The sequence below is a fragment of the Prunus avium genome, chromosome 8 (assembly GCF_965620075.1).
Source record: "Prunus avium chromosome 8, drPruAviu1.hap1.1, whole genome shotgun sequence".
NCBI lineage: Eukaryota > Viridiplantae > Streptophyta > Magnoliopsida > Rosales > Rosaceae > Prunus > Prunus avium.
The window spans coordinates 39,774,123-39,800,183 of record NC_142291.1 but is presented as its reverse complement, the minus strand read 5'-3'; the positions used below and the strand labels follow the sequence as shown (position 1 = coordinate 39,800,183).

Below are 26,061 nucleotides of genomic sequence, written 5' to 3'. Positions count from 1 at the left end.
GGGTAAGGAAAATATTCTGGTTAGATGGGCCCATAGGTGGATGCCCCACTGACTCTGTGCACACGAAACTTCTTCCATCAACAGAAGAAAAAAAAGGTGATTTTCTGCAACAACAAAATAACCCAGAAAATCTTCTTTTTTCTTACTCCCACGACAGTCAAAGGAACACCCAAAAAAGGAGTGAACCCGCAAGATGAAAAAAGACACAACTCCATACAAAAAATAAAGTCTACAAAATCTAAGGGCAAATCAAAAAATCAAGAGAATCAATCTTCATAACATTCAACCAAACGAAAAATTCTGAAAGACAATAATATTGAATAAAAAGGGAATGGGATGGGGAGGGAAGGTTTGGGATGGCGATGGGGATGAGGTTGGGAGCTATGGTGTTGGCTGAATTTTTAGTTTACTGGTGTTCATAACTGGAACTTGGGATGTCGAAGAGATAAGGGGAGGAACAGAGAAAGAAAGTGGGAGAGAGAAGGAAGAGGGATGGGTAATGTGGCGGGATGACTGTGCTGGGAAGGAGGCTTAGGTGGTGGCAGCTTGGGTGTCGGGGCTGGGCTTGGCGTAAGTGGGTAGGGATTAGGGAAGAGAGAGAGAGAGTGGCGGTGAGTGTGATGTTTGGATGCCTTGAGATGTGGCTGGGCATGATGGTGAGAAGGTGGTGATCGGGGAGGGTGGCGTGTTGGGTGGAGTCTGGGTAAGAGAGATTGAGAGAAATATGGAGAAGAGAGGCGGAAGAAAGAGAGGAAGATGAAATCCAGACCAAAAAAGAAGAAGAGAGGAATATGATCCGGATTCATGGGTTTTTTTAATACCCGTTTCTACGTGAAACCTAATTGGACCCAACTTATAATCTTAACCGTCAAAGCTTATCCAACGGTGTAGATAGAAGTTCGCACCAATTGTTCGCAAAAAGAAGTTCTCGCTAGAGCCTAGCCGTGCTAGGTCTAAAGGCATGTCAATTTAACCAAGCCCAAAATAAAGCGGGGCCTTACCAAAACCTCTCCCAAAATACCCAACAACCGCGGGGTGTCTATACGGCGTCGTCGCTCCCTATCAATTTCATTACTTATAATTCAACGGTCCGGATGGGCCTGAAAGACAACCTAATTTGCTTCCCGCTATCTCTTATCAGTCGTCACCTTCTTCGTCTAAAACCTTGGAATTTCGCCAAAACCATACGGCCAAGGTAATACCATATTATCTCCATCTGTTTTTCTTTTCTTTTCTCTTCAGCTTCATCCCTATTTTTCAATATTGATTAAATTTGATTAATTTTGTTATTTTATTTGTCTGATGAAGCCCTAGAATAAATTGCTAAATGAGTGTGTTTTGTTTTGCAGTATTAATCACAAAGCTACGAAGCTGAGATTACGACACTGAAACTCAATATTCTTGGAATCCATGGCTCGCTTCCGAAATGTAAGCATATTTACTTCTATCTAGTTTGCTTGAACTTGTAGCTTGTGTTTGGTTGACGAGAAAACTAAAGAAAGGAAATTTTGTTCTCTCTGAACATTGTTCATAGTTATGTAAACGTTTATTCAATTTTGAGTGATTTTTTTTCTTTCTATTAATTGAAATTCCAAAATAGAAAAAGAAGGTGTTTGTGAAACCAGTTTCCAAGAAGCAGCAGGCTACTGTGGACCATGTCACAGGGGATAAAATCCCAAGGAGCTTTGTGTTTTCCAGATGTAGGTTGCCTGGTCCTCTAAGACAACTTCAAGCGGATCTGAGGAAGTTGATGCTTCCCTATACTGCTCTTAAGCTTAAGGTACGAAAATATTTGTTCTGGCCTTTGTTGCTACATGGGTTTTTCATGTTTTTAGAAATTGAGAAGTGGTAGTGTGTTATGATTCAATTTTTTAATTTGAAGAGCTGATGAATTTTAAAGTAAAAATCTCAAGGAAAGAACTGAGTTTTTTCCACAATGTTTTGCAGGAGAACAGGCGGAACAATCTTAAAGACTTTTTGAATGTTGCTGGGCCTATGGGGGTTACACATTTCCTCATGTTGTCGAAAACTCCAACTGCACCTTACCTTAGGGTTGCGAGGACACCTCAAGGCCCAACACTTACATTTAAAATACAGGAGTACTCTTTGGCAGTCGATATTGTTCGATCTCAACTGCGGCCTAGATGTCCTCAAGATCTTTTCAAGAATGCCCCCTTGGTAATCTTATATCTCTATCACAAAATGAAGAAATAAAAGTATATTTAAATGTCCTGACCAGTTCTTTCTAATGGTTTTTTTTTTTTCCGGTCTCTCATTCATTGCCAAACTGCAGTTTAGTTGATGCATTATCAGTTTCATTTGGCTGAGGCATATTTATCTTATGTGAAGTTCCATTAAAGAATATCACAATTTGGGTTTTAACGTATACTTTTTTTTTTTTTTTTGGTGGCAGATCGTTCTTTCTGGTTTTGGGACTGGAGAGCAACATTTGAAGCTCACAACAATACTATTTCAGAACATCTTTCCATCCATTGATGTTAACACTGTTAGTTCACAAAGTGATATCAACCCAATTGTCAGTATCAAAAGCATTTTTCCCCAACTTACTGTGGTCTTTGATTTGAATATTTCAGGTGAAACTCTCTTCATGCCAGAGAATAGTATTGCTTAATTACAACAAAGACACAAAACTGATTGATTTCAGGCATTACTCCATAAGATTACAGCCTGTGGGTGTCTCCCGCAGATTAAGAAGATTTGTTCAGAACCATCAAGTCCCTGATCTAAGGAATCTTCAAGACGTGAGTGATTTTGTCACAAAGTAAGATGATTTTCTTACTGTTAGTTATTTAGTTTTATATTGTTGGATTTGAGGAATTTTAAATCAGCTTGGAAGGGAAAATGAGAGGATAAATTTTTTGTTCAAAGAGTATCTGATTCAACAGTTTTTTGAGGTCCACTGAGTTCTCACTGTGGATCAAGTTAGGGAAACTCTACTAGATTGCTAGAGTTGATGGCTAGAAATGTTAAGTACGTTTGCTAAAGAATGCTCTTATGATCTGGTATGCCTTCAAATATATCTTAAGTAAGTTTGGTAAAGAATGCAGAAATCTGATCTGCCATTAAATTCATCTTATTCGATTTTGCAATTGGATTGATTCCTTCAGTTGTATAGTTAATACGTCATGCATGAATTTATATGATTTCTCAAGGTTGTTTTCATGGTGTTTTAGTGTGGTGATATCGTCTTCGAATGCTTTTAGGGAAAAAATAAAAAATAAAGGGACCGTAATGAAGTGCAATATAGAAAAGATAATGAACAGGAATATAGACTTCTGCATGTTTTGCAGTTAGAAGGTGGACTAAACTTGGTCATTTTATCTTCTTTCTTTTTTCTGTCAATTCTGAAGGGCTGGCTATGGATCAGAAAGTGAAGCAGATGATGAAGCAGCAACAGTTACTTTGGCTAGTGATCTCGGGAGGGTCAATCGGGCTTCTACAAAAAGTGCTGTCAAGCTCCAAGAGATAGGACCCAGGATGACTCTTCAGCTCATGAAGATTGAGGAAGGATTGTGCTCTGGTGGAGTCATCTTCAATGAGTTTGGTATGTTAATCATTCTGCCTTCCCTTTTCTCTTTTTCGGTGTGAATTGTTACAAAGTGCACTTTTATATTGATTAAGATAAGCGTGAGTGATATATGTTTGCTCAGCCTTTTATTTATCTCATGTTCTTCAGGAAATGGTGATGGTAAGAAAACCGAAGACAACCATGAAGATATGGAGAATGATGATGATGAACATGATGTGGAAGATGAAGAAAATGACGAAGAAGATGGTGAAGATATTGAGGAAGACTAGCCACTTCCGAAGCTCAGGGCTAGATTGGAGACAGTCTGTCTTTTCTTTTGTACTTGACAAGCCATTTGTAATGGTGGAGAATTTGGATGTGTGCATTCTTTGTGAGGACCGAAATTTGTGCACTCATCAATAGATATGTTTTCTAGCACCAATAACGGTCATGTAACTCAGTTTTCGTTTTGTTCAAGTTGGAAAATGTGTAGGTTGAGCTCAACAATATAATTTCTTCATTCAAAATTGCAATTTTCAAATTGGCTAAATCGGCAGTGTTTCGCAAATGAATATTCACATTTTGGAGTTTCACTAGTGAATTTTCTCATTTTGGGGTTTTGCAAAATGATTTTTTATAGAGTTTCTTTAATGAATTTTTCGCATTTAAGGGTTTCACCAATGAATTTTTGCATGTTAGGGTTAAGCAAATGAATTTTCGTGTTTTTAGGTTTCATGAATGAATGTTTGTCTTTTAAGGTTTAGCTAATGAATTTTCGCATTTTAGAATTTTGTCAAAGAATTTTCATTGTTTGGGGTTTTGCTAATGACCTCTCACATTTCGAGGTTTCACTAGTGAATTTTGGCAATTTGAGTAACAGTTTGGGGTTTCATTAATAAATTTCTGCATCTTAGGGTTTCACTAATAAACTTTTGCATTTTGAGGTTAAGCAAATGAATTTTCGCTTTTTGGGGGTTTATGAATGAATTTTTAGAGTTTAGGGTTTCACAAAAGAATTTTCGGATTTCTAGGTTTTGTATTCACAGTTTGGGGTTTCGCTAATGAATATTTGCCTTTTCTCATTTTGCCAATGAATTTTCGCACATTGGGTTTTTGCTAATAAATTTTTGCATTTCTAATGTTTCACCATTGAAAATTCATTTTGCAAAACCTCGATATGCGAAAATTCACTATTGAAACCCCAAAATGCTAAAAATTCATTCAAAAAGCCCAAAAATAAGAAAATTCATTTGTGAAACCCCAAAAAATGAAAAATTCATTTGCGAAAGTTTATTAGTGGTTTTGGGTTTCGCTAATGACTTTTCATTTGCGCAACCCCGAAATGCAACCCCGAAATGCAATGAATATTAGTAGTTTTGGGTTTCGCTAATGACTTTTCACATTTCAAGGTTTCGTCAATAAATTTTCGCTGTTTGGTTCACAATTTGGACTTTTATGAACTGTTTCAGAACAAGGATGAAAATAGAGTGAAATGCAGACCATTAGATCTATGAAATCATTCCATTTACTTATCGAAAAACAACAAATTGTTTAAGAACGATGGCTCAACTTATAACTAATTCTTGAAAACTTTCTAGACAACCAAATGGAAGAGGCACCGCAAAGCACCAAAACCCTCGAGCCGCACGCCACCATACATTGTAAGTGAAAAAGCCTTTGCTTCTCAAGACTTGGGAAGAAGTTCTTCAGAAGGAACCTCAAGCGTTGCTCCCGCATGATCTTTGTCTGCCTTCACTTCTGCATAAATCAATCAATGTTTGGATGTAAACAAATCAGTTTGGAAGCTTTCTCATAAAATTCAAAGCTAAATCTAAGTAGCCATCTTATTGGAGCATCATTGTCATTGGCACAAAAGGTTATCAGATTTCGACATAACAACAATAAAAGCAAACAAGCAAATGGTAAACAAAAGTATAGGAAAGCAGCCAAAGGAGCAATTTAACAAACACCTTCAAGGCATGACAAGGGCATTCAACGACATACAAAAACTACTGGTTAATTCGATATGGGATTTATTAACAAGAGAGTAGAGAGATGATTTCATTGGAAATGAAAGTTTACCGTAACCGCCGCGAGAATTGAGCTTAGCCTGGACGATCATTTGGGTGATGAAAAGGGAGGCCTCACGTGCCTCTTCCAGGAGTCTCTGGATCTCCACATCCGAGGTCACGTGCCTATTCTCTTCGAACTTCTTGCGGACCTCCGCCGCCGACCCCTTTAGCATCGGTGTGTCTCCGGCGAACGACTTCCGAGTCGCTCTTAGCAGCGCCCTGTACGCGTTCAATGCCTCTGCTCTCGCCATCTCAGCCCCGTCTCTCCCCCTCAGTCTCCTCTCTCTGCTTCAGGCCGTGTTTTGAAAATTTTAAGCTACTACTAGTGCAGTACTTGGTCACCCCAACAAAACGATGTCGTCTTGTCATCCCACAGGGCCTCAGTCTTTTTTAGATATGATGCATGGGCTACTTTAGTGAACTTCACACTTTCAGCAACCTGGTTTTATTTTGGGCCAGTCAATAATTGTTAAGCCAGTATATAGGGATGTGGGCTCTTTATCTATTTTTCTCTAAAGTTCAGATTAGAGAGAGAGGGACAAAAGTAAAGAACCCAAAAAAAAAAAAAAAAACACACATCTAAGAAAAAGCATTTCTTATATCTGATCTGAACTCAGAAACACAAAAATAGCAGAAGACATTCTTTTCACAATGTACATATTAATGAAAATTTCCAATCAGTTGGCAATTTTGGGAATAACACACTATGCTACAATGTACAGTCAAAATCCTTTAAGCATAAATTACAGTAAGCGACATCGCGAAATGAATCCAAAACCATTCCATGATATATATACCAAACCCTCTCACTATCAAAATGGACCTCAGAAGTGACAGAAAGTGGTCACGCAGTGATTAGATCATGCATACACGGATTCCATCCAGGGGCCGACATCCTTCTCAATAGAAAGCTAATGCCTAGATGATATAAAGACGCCTTTTGTATTCTCCAACTGATTCGGTTACCTCAGCGAATCAACCATTCTGCAGTCGTGCTTCTTACGCCGACATCTGTGATGAGATTTTTGATCGACAAATGTATTTTCCCCCACAATCTCCATCATGGAATCCGCATCTGGAGCAAGAAAAGGACCCATCAGCATATCTACAGTTGAATCAAATGACTTGGAAAACCAAAATTCAGAATCTCATGAATGCATGTACATAACATAATCAAAAGACGTAAGCAAAGTAGAAGATTCTGTAATCTCCTAAACTACTTTATGCTATTCTTCTTCTTCTACTGGTCCCTTATTCTTTTTTCTCATATCCATAGCGGCACCATTTACCTATGTAGCCGGGAATAAAATTGATAATTAATAGAGTTGATAACTGATAAAGAAGAATAAATTATATAAACAAGCCGATAACAGCAAAACCAATGGTCTACGCATTCAGACAAAGAATGTGAAACATGAACATCTGTTGAGGGTTTTCAACTTAGATCATAATGCTGTTGTCCAGTGGCGATACATATTCGAAAAATGAAAGAACAATGGTAAACCCCACAAATTCACACCCATGTACAGAAACTAAACTAGTGCCAGCAATCATACTGATAGAGTATAGAACTACGGTCTACGGTGTTATGAAACTATCACCAAAGTACAAGAAGGAAAGTCAGTCAAATTCACTTCAATCCTGACTAGAAAATAAAACTATGGCTTTGCTTGTTAATACTTTTCTGATTACTGCCTACCATGTGCATCACTGGTGATGCCACCTACCTTATCCATTTATATTCGAAGTTCCAACAAAGATCCTACTGCCAAAGTCTATGTTCAGATTCTATCTACCAAGCAAACTTGAATATCGAAACTAGAATACACTGCAGAGAACTAAAGATATGTATATATAATTCACCAATCTACAACTATAAGGAAATTTTACTAGAATGAAACTAAAATTTTGCACAAAATCTGCAATGCTTCATCGTGCTTCAAATGAAACAACGTTTGTTCAAAATGTACCTCCAAATTGATCACCCCAAAACAACAGACGAGTATCCTCCTCCTCCTCATCAAGCTCATCGCCGTACCCGAACTCCGCATCCCCTCGGTAACCCGGTTCACTGCCGTACCCGGACTCATTCCCCTGAACATCAAAACCCCCAATAGGCCCAAACCCAATACCCAGATTCTCCTTCTCTCCACTCCCTCCATCTCTCTCCTTCCTCGAATTCCTAGCTTCACTCACATCCGATGCCCAATTTGCATCCCCATTCCCAAACAGCTCACCACTGGAGTCCGTACCCACCGCCACCGGAAAATCCGAGCACGTACCGTACGCAGCCGAAGCCCCGACCGAGCAGCACCTCCGGGTCCCACTCCGATCGCTGCTCCGACCCGAAACTGACCTGGACCCGTGGCGCCGCCTCTTCTTCGCAATGAATCGAAAGCTGCCGTGCCTATTGTGATGGCCACCGGAGATCGTCCTGTCGTCGTCTACCAAGGTCAACCGAGACATGTCGATGGCGTCGATTGAAAACGACGTCGCTCGGTTGGATAGGCAGGGACGCTTGGTGTGGACCACCAGGCCATTGGAAGAGGAGTTGTAGGGTTTGGGGTTGGGGAGGGAGGGATCGGAGTCTAGGGCTTTGGAGGTAGGTGTTGTCTGTTGATGCAGCTGAAAAGGTCTCCAGCTATGGAGCTGAAATGCGCACGAATCGATTGGGTGCCGGGGTTCTAGGGCTTTGTGTGACATAGGATTTTGTTTTATAATGGGAATTCTGTGAGGGTTTAGGGTTTACAGCCTTGCGTACAAACGTGGAGATGAAGAAGATCAGCTTCAGCTACTTGCATTCCAGGAGCTTCGCATTTCTCAGATTTCTTAGAAATAAATTAATTACTAAATCACTTTATCATTTTCGTTTGTCTTTTCCTGGTAAGTGCGGGTAATGTGACCCACCTTAACACGTGTCAGGCCCTCATCCTTTAACAAGGCCAAAGTAAAAAGTTGATAAATCACTTTACAACATTCGTTACCGCATTCACCTGAAGTCCCTTATTTCACACTGAACCTCGCGTTTGCAAAATTTAAATCTTCATATCTATTTCAGATTTGGAATTTGTCAAATTTAAGACAAATTTGTAAAAGAGAAGCGTGAGTTTAAAAATCATTTTCTATTTTGAGCAAAAATTGTTTATCAAAAATATACTTCCAGAGTTTGATGAGGAGTATTATAACTAGGAAAACAGAAAGTTCAGAATTTGGGTAAATAGGGAACATTTGAACACCTAAGTAAGAAAAGGTAATATCTATCGATAATCCGACTGCCAAATCTTAGTAACAAGTAAAGCTTATTATACAGGTTCAGCAGATGATGAATTTTTACACATCTTCCTGGATCTCATGATGAAGAAAACTGTGAAGTCCGGCTGCATAGTCACCAAACTGAATGTCTGAAGGTGGGTGCAAGTTAAAAACGTACGAAATGGGCCTCGAAACCATCATCGGCTTGTTTGTGCTGACTTTGTCTGGCAACTCCCCAAAGCTGGCGTCATCAAATGGAAATGACTCTGTAAGGAAGAAGAAGCTCTCCCTGCCCAACTTTTCCACCTGAAACGATCATAACCAAATGCCTTAAAACATCACACAACCATCGTTATCATTATGTAAGATCAAACCCTCATCCTTCTCCTCTATGTTATGTACATGTTTATTATACATGTATCAGAACAGCAAGTTGACACTGCAGACACCAAGAAATAGATTTTCAAAATAATTTAAATAAACTTGTGAGTGCAAGGTGCAAGGTGCAAGGTGCAATGTGTAATGTGCATGTGCCGAGTAGCGCGCACTGCAACCAAATAAGCGTGTTGTTCGATACAGAAAGTCTTTGCCATCTCTTTAAATTTGCTATTTCTACAAAAAATTAGCAGGGATGCAAACAGTTTGCAGTGTTATTATTACCTGCAGCTGTGCAAACCTGATATTGTTCATAGTGAGAATAACTCGCACATTGTCCAAGTCATCAGCCAGCATTCGGACGGCAAGATACTCGAAGAAATTCTGCAAGAGAAGCTTCTGTCTATCTAAGTTCTCACTGTAGCTATCAAAATTAGGAAACCATAGCACACACTTAACTTCGTTCCATGGGATTTGGCTCTCCCCTGCTTTGGAAATGATTGTCCCATACGGATGATAGAGCCCCCACAAAATTTTGACACCAGTCAGTGATGAGTCAAATATGGATGTGTCTGACAAACTAGTGGTAGAAACTATTTTTGATGGATCATAATGTCTAGCAAAATTTGAGGAAAATTGTAGATTGGTGTCATCCAATAAGAGAATGCATCCATCAGTGGGCAACGATCGTATAAGCGATGTAGCTTTGGCTTCTCCACCTTCTGGCAGGCATAGAGTTGAGTTAGATGATGTCACTGATGAACTCTCATCATGAGAAAAGAAGCATGATGCTCCATATCGACAACCCTGTAATTATTAGAAAGAAAATAGATATTATACCACAAGCAAGGTATGCGACTAGGCAGTACTCAGAAAGTTGATATTCAAGCCAAAAATTTATCAAAGAATGTTGTGCTGCATAAGACAAGTTTTCAGCCAGGCAGCCCCACCAATTCTTAACAACTCCTAGTGTCATAAAACGGAAGATATTAATCCGTTGCATTATAATTACAAGCCTTTAACCATAAGTCTGCAGTTATGCATCACAGTAACAATTAACTTCCTAGAACTTCTATAGAAGATAAACCTTAAGAAATCATTCTCTGAAAATTCCTCCATAATTTCACCTTTTAAATGCCTAATCTTGAAACAGATCAGAGAGTGCCAAGGACAATAACAGTAAATGTCATCCCAAAACTTTTAACAATTTAAAACTATGTACATCCCATAACTATACAAGTACCAAAGAGATAGCTATACAAACATCTTAAAAGGCCACATAGAATTGACTAAAGCTGTGAATTTTTTATACCTGGGCAGAATAGAAAAATTTGCATGGGGGTCTCTTTGCTTTAAGTGAATGAGAAAACAGGCATTGACTGCCCTTGTTGCAGGATCCATTAACAAAATATATACAAATAGAAGCCTCCCCATTGACATGATAGCCATCATCAACATCTAAATCCTGATTACTAGATATATCTTCTGTATGCTGGACTCGTATCTGCAAAACGTGAGAAGTAAGGGAATGATCATGTGAAGGAAAATGCACAAGAGGTATGCAGATGAGAGGACCTGTTTGATTATGGTTGCCAACTTTTTTGCCACATCGTTGTTTTGGAAGTTATTTGGAGCAACAAAAGGTACAGCGATACATTTCATTGTTTCACTAGATGGCTCAAGGTGCTTATCATCTGTAGCAAGAGCATCTGTATCTTCATTTGGTTGTTGACATGTAAGGAGGCATTTATGCTCAAATTCATAAGGATCATAGTAGGATGGAAGGCCATTAGATGTAGACAAAAACTTGGGCCGATACCGGTGCACTGAATCTAGTATATCTTCATCTGAAAAAAAGACACCTATTACTAATGCCACTCTACTGTACCAGAAAAATTCCAGACTGATGGAGCAATGAATATTGTCGGCGGATGATTACTAGTAAGACAATATAGTATGCTGATGTAATAGCAATGTACAACATACATATTTCAGATACATGTTTTAGTGACGACTGCACAAGATTATGGAAAGAGCACCAATCTTCTTCAATCTCGGGAAGCAGGAACGCAGTAGCTTTCATCTCATCAAACTTAAGAAGTTGCTTCAAATGCTCAACACGGTGGTTATCCTTTAGGGTAAAGCAAAATGTTTAAATCATACACAAAATGTACTCCCAGTGGGCTTTACAAATGTACGTGCACACTAATAAGCATTGTGAAAGTTCATGTACAATATACCTTGAAAACACGTTGCCAAAATTGAAATGCACACAAGTTTGCCATGAATACCATCTCCTTCCTACCAGTTAGGCCAGTATTGCCATCATCTCCACAAAAGTAGCTGTCAGCATATTCTGCAAACTGAATTGTAGAATTAACTAAATCAAAGGTCAATTCTCAAGCAATCAAGCAATCAAGCAAATCCAAAATCTACAAAATTTATACATTTAACAGTTAATACCAAAATTTCATCTCCAAAAGGACGAAGGATAGGTAGAGGTTGTGTGTCCATTAATATGCCCAGAAGAATGCCTTCACGCAGCATTCCAATGTCTCCAAACTTGAGTACAACCAGAGAAGCATCAAAAGACAATGACAAACTGGAAAGCAACCTCCCATAAAATGTCGGCTCATACCGGCCCCTTGGAGATGTTTTTTCTAATGCTTTCATATGAACAAGCAAATCCAATGCATCTTCAACAACTTCAGGATGTGGTTGATCTAGAGCCTTCTGCAACAAAGCTGACACCAAAGCTCCATGTCTTAGAAACACACCAAAACTTCATGATAAAAGAACATGCTTAATGTAGCAGACTACATGCTGAACATCACCTTAACTTGTGATGTCAAGTTTAACTCACAACTAGCATGATCTTGAACTTCAGTGTCGTTACAGAAACAGTCTTCCAACAACTATAGCTTATGCATCAAACCAGATTGTATAGTTTACTTTTTTTAAAATAAAAGGAAAAGGACTTGTAGTTTTCTAAATAGAAATGCGACCAATAGAGAAAAGTACTGCAACCTTGGTCAAAGACCAACTCAACCCTTAAGCCTTCAACAAAGTTAGAGAAAATCTTATATCAGGTTCAAGGAGCACAGCAACAGATAATCAAGATATAGAATGTTGGTCAGGTTTCCTTTGTCTTGCCTAATTAGCCACAAAACGTGTGTTCCTTGTCTTTCTCAATTACTCTGTTACATCACCCATCCAAAAACTAGATGGAATCCCTTGTTTGGCATATCAATACAAAGACTAAAGAAATCTTCTTCTTTTTTCCTGATGAGTGATGAATAACTCCAATGAGAGTAAAGCAAATTATCAAAACCTAAATGCAAGGATGAAAACAATGACAAAGAACAGCATACCTTTGGGATCATTAATGGCCTTAGATTCAGCACAGCAGATCTGAAGCACTTGCAGCCGCAATGATAACCTCAGTACAGAGGGACCCTCGTATTCGTCAAACTGGATGAAAAATGGTCTAGTAACCAACCGATAAATCTGGCCATCACAAGTTCGACCAGTTCTCCCTCTACGCTGATCGGCCTGCAGCATAAACCTAAAGTAAGGAATCAAGAAACCACAAAAATTAATCATCCAGTTAGATTCCTTCAATACCTGAGACTTAGAAACCCAAACAAGCTTTGCAGATTCCTTTTTCTGATAACTGTTCCAAAAAACTTGTAAAGATCGGCATGAATCAATAACATAGGCCACCTTGGGTATTGTTACTGACGACTCTGCAATATTTGTGGCCAGTATCACCTGTGCAGATTATTGTTTTCAGAAACAACCATAAGTGTGAAGATAAAGATATAATGGAGGAAAAAATCAACCAGATTTTTTTTGGGGGGGAGGGGGCATTAATCTACATCCTAAATATCTCAAACTAACTTTATTTGCAGCTATAGTTACAGTCATGTCTAGCAAAGGAAAAGTATTGGGATTAAACTACCCTTACATTTTGTTAGAACCAACAGCACACGTACAAAAACAACCACATCAAAAAAATTAAATAACGCAGCTAGGATATCAAACATACTTTACGATGGGATTTCCAAATCTTCATAGTCATGAGAGCTTGTTCAGTGTCAATGCTGCTATGTAAAATGTGAACTTTAAAAGATGAACTAAATGGCTTCAGAAGGAACCATTGCTGCTCCAGTGCATTGTATGTTGGAAGAAAAATCAAAATGCTCTTTTCAATGTCTGGTTCATGCTCATGAATATGCAACACCAAATCATGAATAAGTTTGTGCACTTTAGTCTTAATATCAGCTTTGGCCATAGAAGGACTTGGACCTGAACAATAACTATCAGAAAGCGACTCTGAATCGATATTGAGAAGACCAGCAACCTGTTCAGGAAAGAATCACAGAACCATCACTTATATAAATGAAATGGGTTTCCATATAGAATTCATGTGCTATTGTGAACTCTAAAACTGGCCCCCTGACCTAGTTTTTCAATTAGTTCACATTTTTCATGATTTAAACCGAAGGTGATGTTTTTGGAAGTTGACATAAATTAAATATTAACTTTACTATTTTATTCTAAAGCATTTTTCATTGATAGTACACAGTGTCGTAGAGAAATGTCGCCTCATCTCCATAAAATTTATAGCTTCCATCTTTTACATTTGTTTTATTAGCTCTTATATACTTACCTATTAAATCTTTTCAAAAAACTTAAGTACTTACCTACTAAATCTCTTCAAAACAAATTGTACAGACTCTTGTTCCCGACACCTTTACATACCAATTGTACATCTGACAGACAATATTCTCTCGTCAATGCACTAACAAAAGGCTACTATCATTTGTTATTTTTCTAAACAGAGATCCGTAAGTTACACCCTATATTGTATTATCAAGATCTTGGGAGCAAAGCATCATGCTCAACACCAATAAGAGTGCCTCAGATGATGAAGGCGGGCAAAAAGAAGCATTAATTGAGTTAGGTTCCCTAGAATAAACATAATATTTCCAGTAAAGAGTACAAGTAAATGCCTCTTCAAGATAAGAAACCCTTCGCTGAAAAATGGCTTTCTGATTGGACGTAGGGATTGCAAGCACTTCCACTCGTTCACCTCTGCCAAGATCCTTAAAGTAATCCCTGTATCTTGCAATATCAGCAGTTGCAGACATCAAAACCACCCTGAAAATTCATAAATCCATTAGATTCTCGTGTAACGAATGCCCAAGGAAATTGTATTTACATATGGAATACATAATTGTGCTGTTCCTAGAGAATGTAAGCAGAAACAGCCAAGTATAAAATAAGCCTAAATGTAGGAAAAGTTCGAACATCCATATAAGAAAAAGGCAGGTAGAAGTCGACCTCAAGTTGTTATTCCTCAACATAAACTGCTTCACACAAACAAGAACAAGATCTGATTCCACCGATCTTTCATGCACTTCATCAAGAACAATGACCTTGTAATCAAGCGCATGCATCCCCTTATCTCGCATTTCATCCAATAGAACTCCAGCAGTTTTAAAAACAATCGAAGACCTGCAAAAACATAGCAAATAAAGAAATGAACACAAACGTAACGTAACACACACTCTCAAATGAAAATTAGGGAAGATTATTAGAAAATGGGACATAAGTTAACACACCTTGGTGATAAGTGCTTTGAATGGCCTATGTGATATCCAACCTCTCCACCAATTTCACAATTTCGAGCTTTTGCCACCATTTTAGCAACAGCTACTACGGCGAATCTCCTAGGCTGTGTACATAGAATGGGCTTCAAATTCGCCTCTAGAAGAAACTGCGGAACTTGCGAGCTTTTCCCTTTGATTAAACCAAACAAAAGCAGAAGCAAACAAAAGAAATTAACAACACGAATAACAATTAGAAAACAAAAATTAGAAATGCGGCGTTTTGTGAACACCGCACTATTTTTGTTCTCAGTTTTCTCGGGAACCAAACGGCCTGCATAATAGAGAATACATGACGAAGTACGAAATAGTTCGCGATAGTAAAACCGCAGAACCGTACGGAGTAAGAGAGTAGGGAGTGTACCACAACCAGTCTCGCCGACGATGAGAGTGACGCGATTATCGAGAATTTTCTCCACGATTTTTTCGCGGAGCGCCATTACTGGAAGAGACGAGAATTTGGCGTTCGAAAACGACGAGGAGTAGGAGGAGCTACACGACGACGTTGGGGACGACGGTGACGCCATTGTCGGAACCCTCCTGTCTTCTCTCTGCCTAACGAAAATAAAGGGAAGGGGATTGGAAATGTCTCTATTTGCTCTTTGCAAAAGCGGAGGAGCAGAGACGAGTAATAAGTCGCTTATTAGTCTCCCGCGCGCCTCGATCCTTTTCTCAGGAAAGCGATGTTCGGACGCAGTAAGCTCTACGTGCGCTTGATAGTCATGAGCCTCGTGACGACTGTGGTCTTAATAAAAAAAATGAGTCAATTGGTTTTTTCATTTAGCGTTGACTTTGGTTCTTATTTGGACCAATCGCGTGCTACATTCGGGGGGTGTACGCTGTACGCGAATTACGAGGAGCGGGGCCCGAATACTTCCTTGACACGTTCATTGTGGAGTGTGGGTCCCGGTATTAGGAATCTATGTTGCGAGAAGGGGATGGGACCCCCGGTACATGTATATGGATTTGGGTCCTTTTTCTCCGGGACCGATTATGATCTGATGAAATGGAACGGGCGCATATTGATGCATGTTGTAATGTAGAGGAATTCTGCTACATTTCTTCTTCTTTTTTTGGGTAAAAATTCTGCTACATTTCTATCCATCTATTTTTACCTCCTTTTTTTCCCCTTAACCGACGTGTACTCTTTGTCTTTGTGTGCAAAGAAATTCAATTCTTTTGCCCAAGTGAGAAATGATTTTCTTCGTCTGTCATCTCACTTCTTGTCCTTGTTTTTTCCAAATTTACATCCTTTCTTTATTTTGTTTTTTTGCATTTACCTTTTAAAAAAATTATTACCCCCCAAAAAAAAAAATCCACTTCACGCCAAAATGGCTTTTTTTTTTTTTTTTTTTTTTTCACTTTATGTTATGACTCCTTTCTTAATCTCTCTTTCATCCTTAATTTTGTTTTTCTCTTTTTCCAAATCCCAATCCTCTACGAGCCTCAAGATTCAAGGGAGAGATAGGAGAGATAGATACACAGTGCTTGCGACCTAGGTTCTCTTGACCCTAACCCTAAATACTGCCTATTTCTGTTGCACTATACACCTAGCCCGACGCCGTCGTCTACCTTACAACCATCACTGCCTACCTTTCTATTGCCGTCATTCATCACTATGCTGAATGTTGATGCATTTATTTCTTCACATGCTTATTGTTCTACTTCAACTACTGCTTCTCCTACATCTATTATGATGGTTTATACTCAATCATCCACCAACCTACTCTTTAGACGCAAATTACATGGACCCTTTTGCCGTGATCGTAGGGTTTCTGTGTTCTACCTTACCTACTGTTGTGCTCACATGGTTTATGTGTTTTGCTATGTGACATATTTGTTAACGTTTGCTCTTGTGTTTCTACTGCGAACTTTGATTTGGTTTGTCAATTGTTTCACTCATGGTTTATGACAAAACCTTCTCTACAGTTCTTTGAATGTCGAATATGGTGTTCTTTGACTCCCTTGTCAATTTGGTCATGCGAAACATCTTTGCGCCAACTTTAGAAAATGTTGGGGGGAGGGGGGGGGGGAGGAAGTGTTGGCGAGTCCTTACTTAGTTAAGATTTTAGTTACTTACTATGTTCGGATTTTGGTTACTTACCCATTTGTCTAGTCGTATTATAATTGAGATTTATTTTATATTTATTTCTTACTGTATTTAGGGTTAATACATCTTTGTATTTCCTTATAAATATCTCTATATTGAAGAATAATACATATCCGAGCATAATTGAAAATTTGCCTTATTTTATTTGACTTATACTCATTAATGCATATGAAATTGTGTCACAAGTCACTCAATGTTTATCTTATAAAATTAAAAGGAGAAGCCAAAGTTATATAAACAAATGATAAGTAAATTTTGATTTTGTAAACTAAACTTTGAGACTTGTGGCATTTTGGTCCATAAGCCTCGAAATTCATATAATCATAAAAAGAGACCAAATTTCGAACCCCCGTCATCAATTAAAAAGAAAAAAAAAACCCATATAAAATCAGTTCAAAAGAAAAAGCTAGGAACTCCAATAGATTTTTCTTAAAGAGCATATGTGGGTCACTTAGCTCGCCCCGTAACATCCAATTTCAAATTCCCCTAACATATATTAAGATTAATTTCAATAACTAAGATCATCATTTGTGTTCAAAAACTATTGTTTTTTAAAGATACAAACTACAGAAAATACACCCTCAAATCCATTTACAAAACATAGTTCATAATCCACCTTCCATTTACAAGAAGAATACGCATTCGACGGTCACGATTAACTGATTAGTTTGTTCATTTATCTATTTTTTATATTTTTTGGGGACGTCTTTACAGGCGAAAATTTCCATCGGTTTACATTCGTACCGCCAACAGTCAGCGGCAGCTAGAGCGAAGCAACCATTCAATCCCGATTACTTTTGAACCCATTAACCATCGTCGACAACACCACCGGCAAATTGATTTGATTCGACGCTCAGTGAGAGACGAAAATGGCATCGGGTTGGGGAATCACAGGGAACAAAGGGCGCTGCTACGATTTCTGGGTCGACTTCAGCGAGTGCATGTCTCGCTGCCGTCAGCCAAAGGACTGTGTTCTTCTTCGCGAAGACTACCTCGAGTGTCTTCACCACTCCAAAGAGGTCAATTTTTTCTTTCAATTAGGTTTTTAATCTCATTTATAGCTCAGATCGGCGCATGAACCTTAAATCACCAGCTCCATTTTCAGGCACTGTTTGGTTATTTATTTATTTATTTATTGATTAGTTATTAATCTAGCTCAGCTGTGTTCAATTTTAGCTCTAGTTTCCCTCAATTGATTTACTGTTCCATCGATGTGTGTTTCAAGCTTGCTGTAGACAATGTCGTGTTTCTAAACCCTAGGGCATCAACCACCACTCAATTTCAAGTCTGATTTAAGGTTTTAGGAAAATTGATTTTATGTGTTAATCGAAAATGTCGAGTTATGGTTTCTCTTAATACATCTCCTATGTGTTGTTGTGAACATTTAGGAACACCATAACTTATTCTGTTTTGAAGTAAAGGGTGACAAGTAGAACTAGAATCATTACCCAAACATTGAGAAGCAATCTCGTAGAAGCTTGGTGTTGTTTGTGCAATTTTTATAATGGCTTTTGAAAATATTTCTAACTGCTGAACAGCTCCAAATTGCAAAGCTAAACAAGTTTTTCTTTCGGTTAGAAGGTTGACAAGTTATTTTCGTAGATGATTTATATTTGAATTAATGGTCCATCTTCAATCAAACCCTGCTGTGTTCAACCAAAGCCAGGGTCAAGTCTCCATAAGATCATTTTACAATCACCCATCTAAATGTCAAATGAAGAGTAGATCCCACTATTTTTCCCAATTACCATGCACAGAAAGTGATGTAGTATCCACAGAAAAAACATGAAATAGATTCTGGAATATCCTACAACAAGGAAATATAAGCTTAGGGTTTCACAATGGTGAAGTTAGCTTTGAAGGGTCACGACCCAATCCGAGTGCAGGATACAGTCCTATGTATCTCCTATCATAATTCAAGAATAAAGACAGATACAATTCTATTTATCAGCTATTTTGGGAGATTGACACCTAGGAGTTGCTTGGGTTTACTTTTCATGATCTTTATGGCTCACTTCGAGTATCGAGGCTGTCATGCTTAGTTGTTATTGTTTGTGCATTATATTTTTAGATTTCATTCACCACAATAGTTCAATGTTATGTCAAATGTTGAGTTCAATGCCTTTATACACCTTTCTGTAGCATTTTAAGAGTAGGAGGTTAAACATTATGGCGAAATGTCAACACAGTTGGCATAAAGTGTAGAATTTGAACAAGAGGCAACTTCTACAGAGTTCTGCTCTATCAGAAAAGGTTCATAGGAGAAGGGAAATCTCAAAAACATAAATGATTGTCTTCGTAGTATCATCTTAATTTCTTATCATTATTCAATTTTGTATCTGTTATGGGTGGGGTGAGGAGAACATCATAACCTGGTAAATAGTGCTTTCCCAAATTTTAAGGACATTTGGAACTTTTGAATCAAGATGGCATTCTCATCTCTCAAATTTTTAGCTCTCCCTGCCAAGGTAATAAATTTATCCAATGGCTTTGTTTGATTGTATGCATGTGTTATTCATCTCGGGTTTTGACTATTGATATATATTTCATAACATTTTGGAACTTACTGAACAACAAGTATGCAACTTTGCAATTTAGCAATGTAGTTCGGCTTCGAAGGACATAACCCAATTGATATCCGAATTTTCAGTTACAGAGATGAGTTTTTTTGTTGACAAAAAAAAAAAAGAGATGAGGTTTTAGTAAAAATCCCCAGATGTTGTATGCAATCACATAATATAACTTGATTTGTGTGTACATACATGAAAACAGACTCGTTTTGTTTTGGTTTAAATTGGTAATACTGATTGGGATCATGGTTTCTCTGCATGTTTATTATTGCAGTTTCAACGAAGAAACCGAATTTACAAGGAGGAGCAGCGTAAAATAAGGGCAGCTGCGCGGGCCAAAGAGGGTGGAGAGGTTGATAAGCATCACCATCCATAGCAGAAATCGATCATCATTTGAACTGAAGAAATAATAAATGTTGGGAGAATAGATGCTGTATTATTTTTTCTAAGACTGGTCTTTTACTTGATTATGTGATCTGTTTTGTTTCTCCTGGAATGAGTGCGGGCCTCGTTGGTCCATGCAATAAGATAATGGTCAATTTAGTTTTGCTTGCAGTAGTTGCAGATTGGACATTGATTTGCTTGGTGACTTAAACCGGCGTTTCTGCTCTCCAGACTAAAATGACTTGTGGAATATAAACCCGATTCGGTTTTAAGTTCTTTGTTTTTCTTTTCGATCATTCGGAAAGTTATTCCTACAGGCTTACATGGATTATGAATTCTCCTATGCTTGGCATGGTTTTTAAAGCAATTCTTCAATTCTTTAGATTCTGAATTGTCCTTCCCCTTCCAGTCTATCCGCCATTTTCTCTTCCTGAATATCAATAAGATCGTTACCATTCAATCAGTAAAGCAAGCGTGAGTGAATGAGTATAAATTTGTTATCCAAAAATAAAAAGGATGACTTATATTCTTTTATTTTATAGCTTGAGTGGAAATTTGGAAAAGTAAAAGGTCCGAGAAAGAAATACGAGGAATACGGGGGCATAACTATAAAAGACAAAAGTTTCACTCCGAAGTGCCATTGCAGTGTCTCTAGTCAGATAAAGATTAGAATTTAGACCGCTTCGGCACATGTGGTGTGCACGCTTGGTCCACATGAGTTTCAACGGTCCAGATACAAATTGGCGCAAATAGACAACGATCAGACTGTTTACGTTAATAAATTAATAATAGAGTCGTATATATTGCTGTACTCAGCGTGACAGGTTATCTAGACCGTAATTTAATCAGGAGCCCTACCTTCCCTCAAATTCAAAACCCTAATTTGCGAAACTTCAGCCTTTGTGCTTCGGTGCGATCCCCAATTTCATCGGAGGTAAGCTCTCGTCTACCACCTGAGAACCATAGCAACCTTAAGTTTCATTCCCATGTCGTGTTTGCTGGCCTAGAATAATAGGGTAATATAATTAAAATCGAGTTGAATTTGTATTTTCATGCTCGTTTCCGGATTCATGTTGACTGAGCACTATGCTGTATCGGGTTTAGTTTGATTATTTTGTGTAATCGTTTAGCATCCTAAGAGATAATTGTAAGATTTGAATTCCTTATTTATTTTCTTTTGACTGTCTTGTCTATGCGAACAGGATCCTTCATGATTTCTGTTATTTTCTTTTGCCTTATTATTTTTTTGTAGGAGATATAATTTACAGTTCTCAGGAAAATGAGCAGCCGTAGTACAAGCAGAACTCTCTATGTTGGGAATCTGCCTGGTGATATACGCGAGAGAGAGGTCGAAGATTTGTTTTTGAAGGTAATTCAATTTTTTTTTTGCTTGAATTGATGCCAACATATAATGCTATGCGATTTTTCGATGAAGTTGTTATTTGGAATGCATTTGTTTATGCTTGCACATGTAGACATTAGGAAACAGTAGAATTTTGACATTGGGATACAACAGATGTATCTCTTTTCCCCAAAACCTGTTTAATCTTGTATTATCTTTCTTTGGTGTGAACAATTGTGTTGTAAGGTAGTGGAGTGGCAGGTGTTGGATGGATGGGTATAAAATACCCTAAAGAATAAGGAAGGTTTACAGACTGACTGAAGTTTCTAATTTTCTTTGCAGTATGGACGCATAGCCCATATTGACTTGAAGGTTCCCCCAAGGCCTCCTGGTTACGCATTTGTTGAGGTGAGAGCCCTCAGCTGCTTAATTTTATTTTATGTTTGTATGTTTCCTTTATAATGTGTTTGAACAAGGTTTTTTTGTTACAGTTCGAAGATGCTCGTGATGCTGAAGATGCACTTCGTGGTCGTGATGGCTATGATTTTGATGGTCATCGTTTACGGGTACGCTATTATGCTTACATGCCATATGGTAGATGTGGTACTTTTCCTAGACATAATATTCTAATGTATATCTCTGTAGGTTGAACTTGCACATGGAGGGCGTGGACATTCATCTTCTTCAGATCGTCATAGTAATTATAGTGGTGGTCGAGGTGGGCGTGGGATGTCCAGGAGATCAGATTTTCGTGGTTTGTATTTCATTTGTTACACTTTGTGCTCTTTTATATGGTAGGATGCATTTGATATGTTTCTAAACCTGTTCCATCCACAGTGTTAGTCAGTGGACTACCCTCTTCAGCTTCATGGCAAGATCTTAAGGTGTGTGTATTTATCAATTGGAGATATTTTTATTATAACTGTATTTCTGTGTGTGGAAACTTTTCATGCATGTCTGACACATACGATGTATTTTTATTCAGGATCACATGCGACGGGCTGGAGATGTCTGTTTCTCCCAAGTTTTTCGTGATGGTAGTGGTAAGATGCTCTTCATGCTTCAAGTGTGTTTCTTGGTGGTACATTGTACATATATATTGTGGCAAATTTGTTATAGAAACATTTATTGTGATCTTTTTTTGCCTTTGTAATTTTGGGGGAAGTTCATGGAAGAAATACTGTGTCAGAATTAGCATTTTAGAGTTCTTAAGACCATTATAGAGTTCCTTGCTTTTCATCTATCCTCTGTCCTACTAGTTTTTGTTGTTATGGCTGATGTTGCTGCCTTGGTCACTTAAAGTTCTTTTGTCCTAGGTGGTGCCAATAGAATTTATTAACTAGACAGGTTAATACTAATAGTGTTTCTCAACCAAATTTCGCACTATCTTTGGATTTTCTCTGCTCTTTGATTGTGTTGTGTTTCCAAATTTGTTTTCTTAAGACCTACTTCAGAAGACATTACAATAGCAATTGTTTTAGCTTTCTGCCCTATGATTGTTTTATAGGCACAACAGGGATTGTGGATTACACTAACTTTGACGACATGAAGTATGCGGTAAGTCTTGCTTTTACTTTCCCACTCCAGACATTCATATTGTGGATAACCTTTGATGAAGTATGGGTGCTTGGTTTCCCTTTTATCAACACATGCATGTGTCTGAAGTTTCTACTTACTACAAAGATTATATTCTCAAACTTCATCGATTTTTTTCGGCAGATCAAGAAGCTTGATGGCTCTGAGTTCCGGAATGCCTTTTCTCGCTCTTCTGTTCGTGTATGCATCTTACCAATTTGAAAAATGTACTCTCCTTTCCTCCTGTATTTGTCTTTTGTTAAAGATGCTCATTGTCTCATTTTCTTACAGGTGAGGGAGTATGATTCGAAGCGGGACTCATCTAGGAGTCCTAGTCGTGGTAGATCTCATTCAAGAGGCAGGAGCTACAGTCGTAGTCGTAGTCGAAGTTATAGCCGGAGCAGAAGCAGGAGGTTTGACCATTTTCAATAACTCAGCTTAGTACATGTGGGGAATAAACATTTCTATATTGTGTTCTTACTTTTTCACTTGTTTTGCAGCAAGTCTCCGAAAACCAAATCTTCACGCCGCTCACCTGCTAGATCTCGATCAAGGTCTGCTTCTCTGCCTCGCTCGCGATCAAGATCTCGCTCTCCGTTAGGGTATGTGTTATTTTTCTCAATTAGTCATTATACCTATTTGTTTGTTGGTATTCATGCTGGCTGGATTTTCATTGGTCCATGAGGTGAAGACTGATGGACACAATAATATTTTTTGCCAGTCGAATTGTGACATCTGCGTTGTAACATTTTCTAGTTGTGCTATTAAATTTCTGAGTTGTTGAAATTTAACTAATTGTTGTGTTGACAGATGTAAGTACTGACTCAGATTAACTTGGTCTTTGGATGTCTAAAGATTAGTGGTGTGCGCTTAGATTGAAATGTCTTCTTGCTGTTGTGTAGTATGAATTATGTCCTTTGTGTTGAAATACTTTCTGTTGCTTCATTCCATTATTTGCTTGGTCAGCAGTGGGGTTTGCTAAGGAGTCAGATATCCACCTAGTTTTCATTTTCTTCTCTTTTTTGCTTGCATGAAAATTACCTTTGTTTTTCTTTTAGATATGGATATATGCGGCGAACTGGGGATTGGATATTAGGATCTTGATTGGATATGGTCAATTGCTTACAACTCTTTTTCTGTGGAGGTATGCTGTTTTTTAGATAGGCAGCTTTGGAAACCTTCATGGTACCTCTGTTCTAATGCTTTTAGCATTTTAAATGTCCATGGGTGCTAGATTGGGAACAATGGAGGTCTTGGATTGCACTAGTAAAGCTGGATATCTGTGAACTAAGTGCCATTGGGATTTGGAAGTCATCATCAATGAGCATTTGATTTTCATTTCCTGCTCCAACATTTTGCCAAGCTAATAGGGCGCACTATCTGGATATCCTGGATTCTTGTGTTACAGTAGGGAAGAATGCTCCTCTTGTTTCCACTGGTGTCTGATAATAATCATAATGTTTTTTTTTTCATAAATATTTTTGCCTCTGATTTTGTTCTGTTTTGGCGGGGATTACGTTAATTGTTTTATTCTGTTTTTCTTCTTTCTATTCATATGCTGAGTGTTTAAACCTTTTTCTTCTATCCTTATTGGATATGGTAACTTCACATGGAAGAGGCATCAAGGACCTTGGACCAAATTGGTAAAAGGAACATGGTTATTAAATTGGGTTGTTTCTGGAACTTTTGCAGATCACGATCAAGAAGCAGATCTCCACTGCCTTCGGTAAGTGTTACCTTTTATTCTTTTGAATAATTTTGCAATATCTTTTGACTCACCCAGTTTTATAAGGACATGATATTGCAACAGTTGAAGCATAATTAAGCCTCACTTATGATGTTTCTTTTCTTCTTTTACATGACAGCGATAAAGTCTAATGTTTATTTGATTTCTCCTTGACTAATGGATGGCCTCCCTGGATTTTATTTAACATTGGATTCGTATAATACCTGCAACTGGATTGGTCACGGCTCCTTCTTGCCTTTCATAATTTTTTTTCTTTGGCATAATCAGAAACACATAAGTAAAAGCCCGAAGAAACACATAAGTAAAAGTCCAAAGAAGCGTAGTGCTAGCAGGAGTCCAAGCCAGAGCCGGAGCAGGAGCAGGAGTTTGTCACGGTATTCTTGGGCATTATATCTACTTTGAGTAGTGTCATCATTGGGCACTGTCTTTTTCTCCTCCGACTACATTTCCCATGAATCGCTCTTGCGTTGTGATTAATATGCAAAAATTCCTTCTAGATTGTGATTGCAATATTTCTGTTTGACAGGTGATACTTGATCCCTTACCCGAAGCTACCAGCAGGAGGGAGCTTTACTATGGTTGTTAAAGCAGTGGAAGTGGGACGCCTTTTATTTATCCGACTTTTAAGTTTATGGATGGATTCATTTTGCAAGCCATTGTGTTGGTTGCATTCTTGTTTAACTGAAACTGATGTTTTACCATCTTCGCACCTTGTAATGAATATGAGATTTTTGCTATGTTGCTGTTGGAAGTTTCAGAGTATGTTTTCTTGCTGGTTTGTTTACTTTCCCCGTAGTTAGCTTACATATAATCTCATGCTTTGATGTTGAATCGGGATGCCAATTGAAACTTGGTGCTTGCTTTGGGTTGCCGTTTAGATTTTAGATTATTACACCGGGATTTTGTTTTCAATGGCCTTCATTCATTTTATTGTTCTTTTTTCATCACCATAAGCTTAGTCGTTTATTTGCGTGAAGCTGACGTTATTGATTTTAAAGACGGCAAGTTATGTTATTCCATAAACTGACACGCTAGATAAGCAGTCGTTTTCTCCAAAAAAGTGAAGTGAGCAGATGGCTAGCTAATCAAGCAAGGATAAGGAAGGAAGGTAAAGAAGCCGTGTATGAATGTGAAAAAAGGAAGGCCGGTCCACATCGATTAAAGAGCAAGGGAATCAGAGACACTGGAGAGATAAGAAACACTGTATGCAATGACAAGGTGATAAGAAATGCAAACACCAATGTGCAACAAAGTAGAGATTGTACGGGCCATGTTCGATCTTATGCCACTCATTATTTTGTCTAGCGTGAGTGAACCAGCCATGTTCTTTTTTGTGGACTCAAATTTCCCGAATCCAACAACCACATTCCACAAAATCCAATGAAATCAATAATTATAAATGTTCAAATCCATATCCCTATCTTTCCAAAAAT

The 26,061-nt window shown here is 38.2% G+C and overlaps 6 protein-coding genes across 9 annotated transcripts; 3 read left to right on the top strand and 3 right to left on the bottom strand.

The window, feature by feature from the left end:
* Positions 1-1,041: 1,041 nt before the first annotated feature.
* Positions 1,042-4,079, top strand: PPAN (PETER PAN-like protein). The gene is made up of 8 exons (XM_088246340.1): positions 1,042-1,195; positions 1,350-1,428; positions 1,601-1,780; positions 1,948-2,178; positions 2,414-2,506; positions 2,595-2,782; positions 3,372-3,565; positions 3,698-4,079. The coding sequence occupies exons 2-8, from the start codon at positions 1,411-1,413 to the stop codon at positions 3,817-3,819; spliced, it is 1,026 nt and encodes a 341-aa protein (XP_088102466.1). The 5' UTR covers positions 1,042-1,195; positions 1,350-1,410; the 3' UTR covers positions 3,820-4,079.
* A 933-nt stretch (positions 4,080-5,012) lies between these two features.
* LOC110769052 (complex 1 family protein / LVR family protein) lies at positions 5,013-6,008 on the bottom strand. The gene is made up of 2 exons (XM_021972953.2): positions 5,612-6,008; positions 5,013-5,287 (listed from the first exon to the last, which is right to left on the bottom strand). The coding sequence occupies exons 1-2, from the start codon at positions 5,850-5,852 to the stop codon at positions 5,214-5,216; spliced, it is 315 nt and encodes a 104-aa protein (XP_021828645.2). The 5' UTR covers positions 5,853-6,008; the 3' UTR covers positions 5,013-5,213.
* Positions 6,009-6,181: 173 nt separating this feature from the next.
* Positions 6,182-8,441, bottom strand: LOC110769051 (LYR motif protein). Its single transcript, XM_021972951.2, has 2 exons — positions 7,572-8,441; positions 6,182-6,676 (listed from the first exon to the last, which is right to left on the bottom strand). The coding sequence occupies exons 1-2, from the start codon at positions 8,302-8,304 to the stop codon at positions 6,564-6,566; spliced, it is 846 nt and encodes a 281-aa protein (XP_021828643.2). The 5' UTR covers positions 8,305-8,441; the 3' UTR covers positions 6,182-6,563.
* Positions 8,442-8,708: 267 nt separating this feature from the next.
* Positions 8,709-15,540, bottom strand: LOC110769050 (zinc finger (CCCH type) helicase family protein). Its single transcript, XM_088245324.1, has 14 exons — positions 15,265-15,540; positions 14,856-15,033; positions 14,575-14,748; positions 14,244-14,391; positions 13,277-13,591; positions 12,853-12,999; positions 12,600-12,780; positions 11,692-11,972; positions 11,469-11,591; positions 11,215-11,359; positions 10,804-11,075; positions 10,541-10,732; positions 9,514-10,035; positions 8,709-9,159 (listed from the first exon to the last, which is right to left on the bottom strand). The coding sequence occupies exons 1-14, from the start codon at positions 15,425-15,427 to the stop codon at positions 8,932-8,934; spliced, it is 3,069 nt and encodes a 1,022-aa protein (XP_088101450.1). The 5' UTR covers positions 15,428-15,540; the 3' UTR covers positions 8,709-8,931.
* A 2,035-nt stretch (positions 15,541-17,575) lies between these two features.
* Positions 17,576-20,135, top strand: LOC110769053 (NADH-ubiquinone oxidoreductase-like protein). The gene is made up of 2 exons (XM_021972954.2): positions 17,576-18,029; positions 19,855-20,135. Exons 1-2 carry the CDS (start codon positions 17,880-17,882, stop codon positions 19,954-19,956), a joined length of 252 nt encoding a protein of 83 aa, XP_021828646.1. The 5' UTR covers positions 17,576-17,879; the 3' UTR covers positions 19,957-20,135.
* Positions 20,136-20,740: 605 nt separating this feature from the next.
* LOC110761829 (serine/arginine-rich-splicing factor SR34-like) lies at positions 20,741-25,399 on the top strand. 4 transcript variants are annotated; one of them, XM_088244918.1, is made up of 14 exons: positions 20,741-20,898; positions 21,217-21,333; positions 21,649-21,714; positions 21,798-21,872; positions 21,952-22,060; positions 22,144-22,190; positions 22,292-22,349; positions 22,814-22,863; positions 23,026-23,082; positions 23,173-23,294; positions 23,382-23,483; positions 24,574-24,607; positions 24,896-25,002; positions 25,155-25,399. In XM_088244918.1, exons 2-14 carry the CDS (start codon positions 21,244-21,246, stop codon positions 25,156-25,158), a joined length of 921 nt encoding a protein of 306 aa, XP_088101044.1. In that variant the 5' UTR covers positions 20,741-20,898; positions 21,217-21,243; the 3' UTR covers positions 25,159-25,399. The 4 variants fall into 4 exon arrangements, with proteins under 4 accessions (XP_088101044.1, XP_088101047.1, XP_088101046.1 ...); XM_088244921.1 differs by lacking the exons at positions 24,896-25,002; positions 25,155-25,399 and adding an exon at positions 24,747-24,889; XM_088244920.1 differs by lacking the exons at positions 24,896-25,002; positions 25,155-25,399 and adding an exon at positions 23,940-24,025 and having other exon boundaries at positions 24,116-24,607.
* The last annotated feature ends 662 nt before the right edge of the window (positions 25,400-26,061 follow it).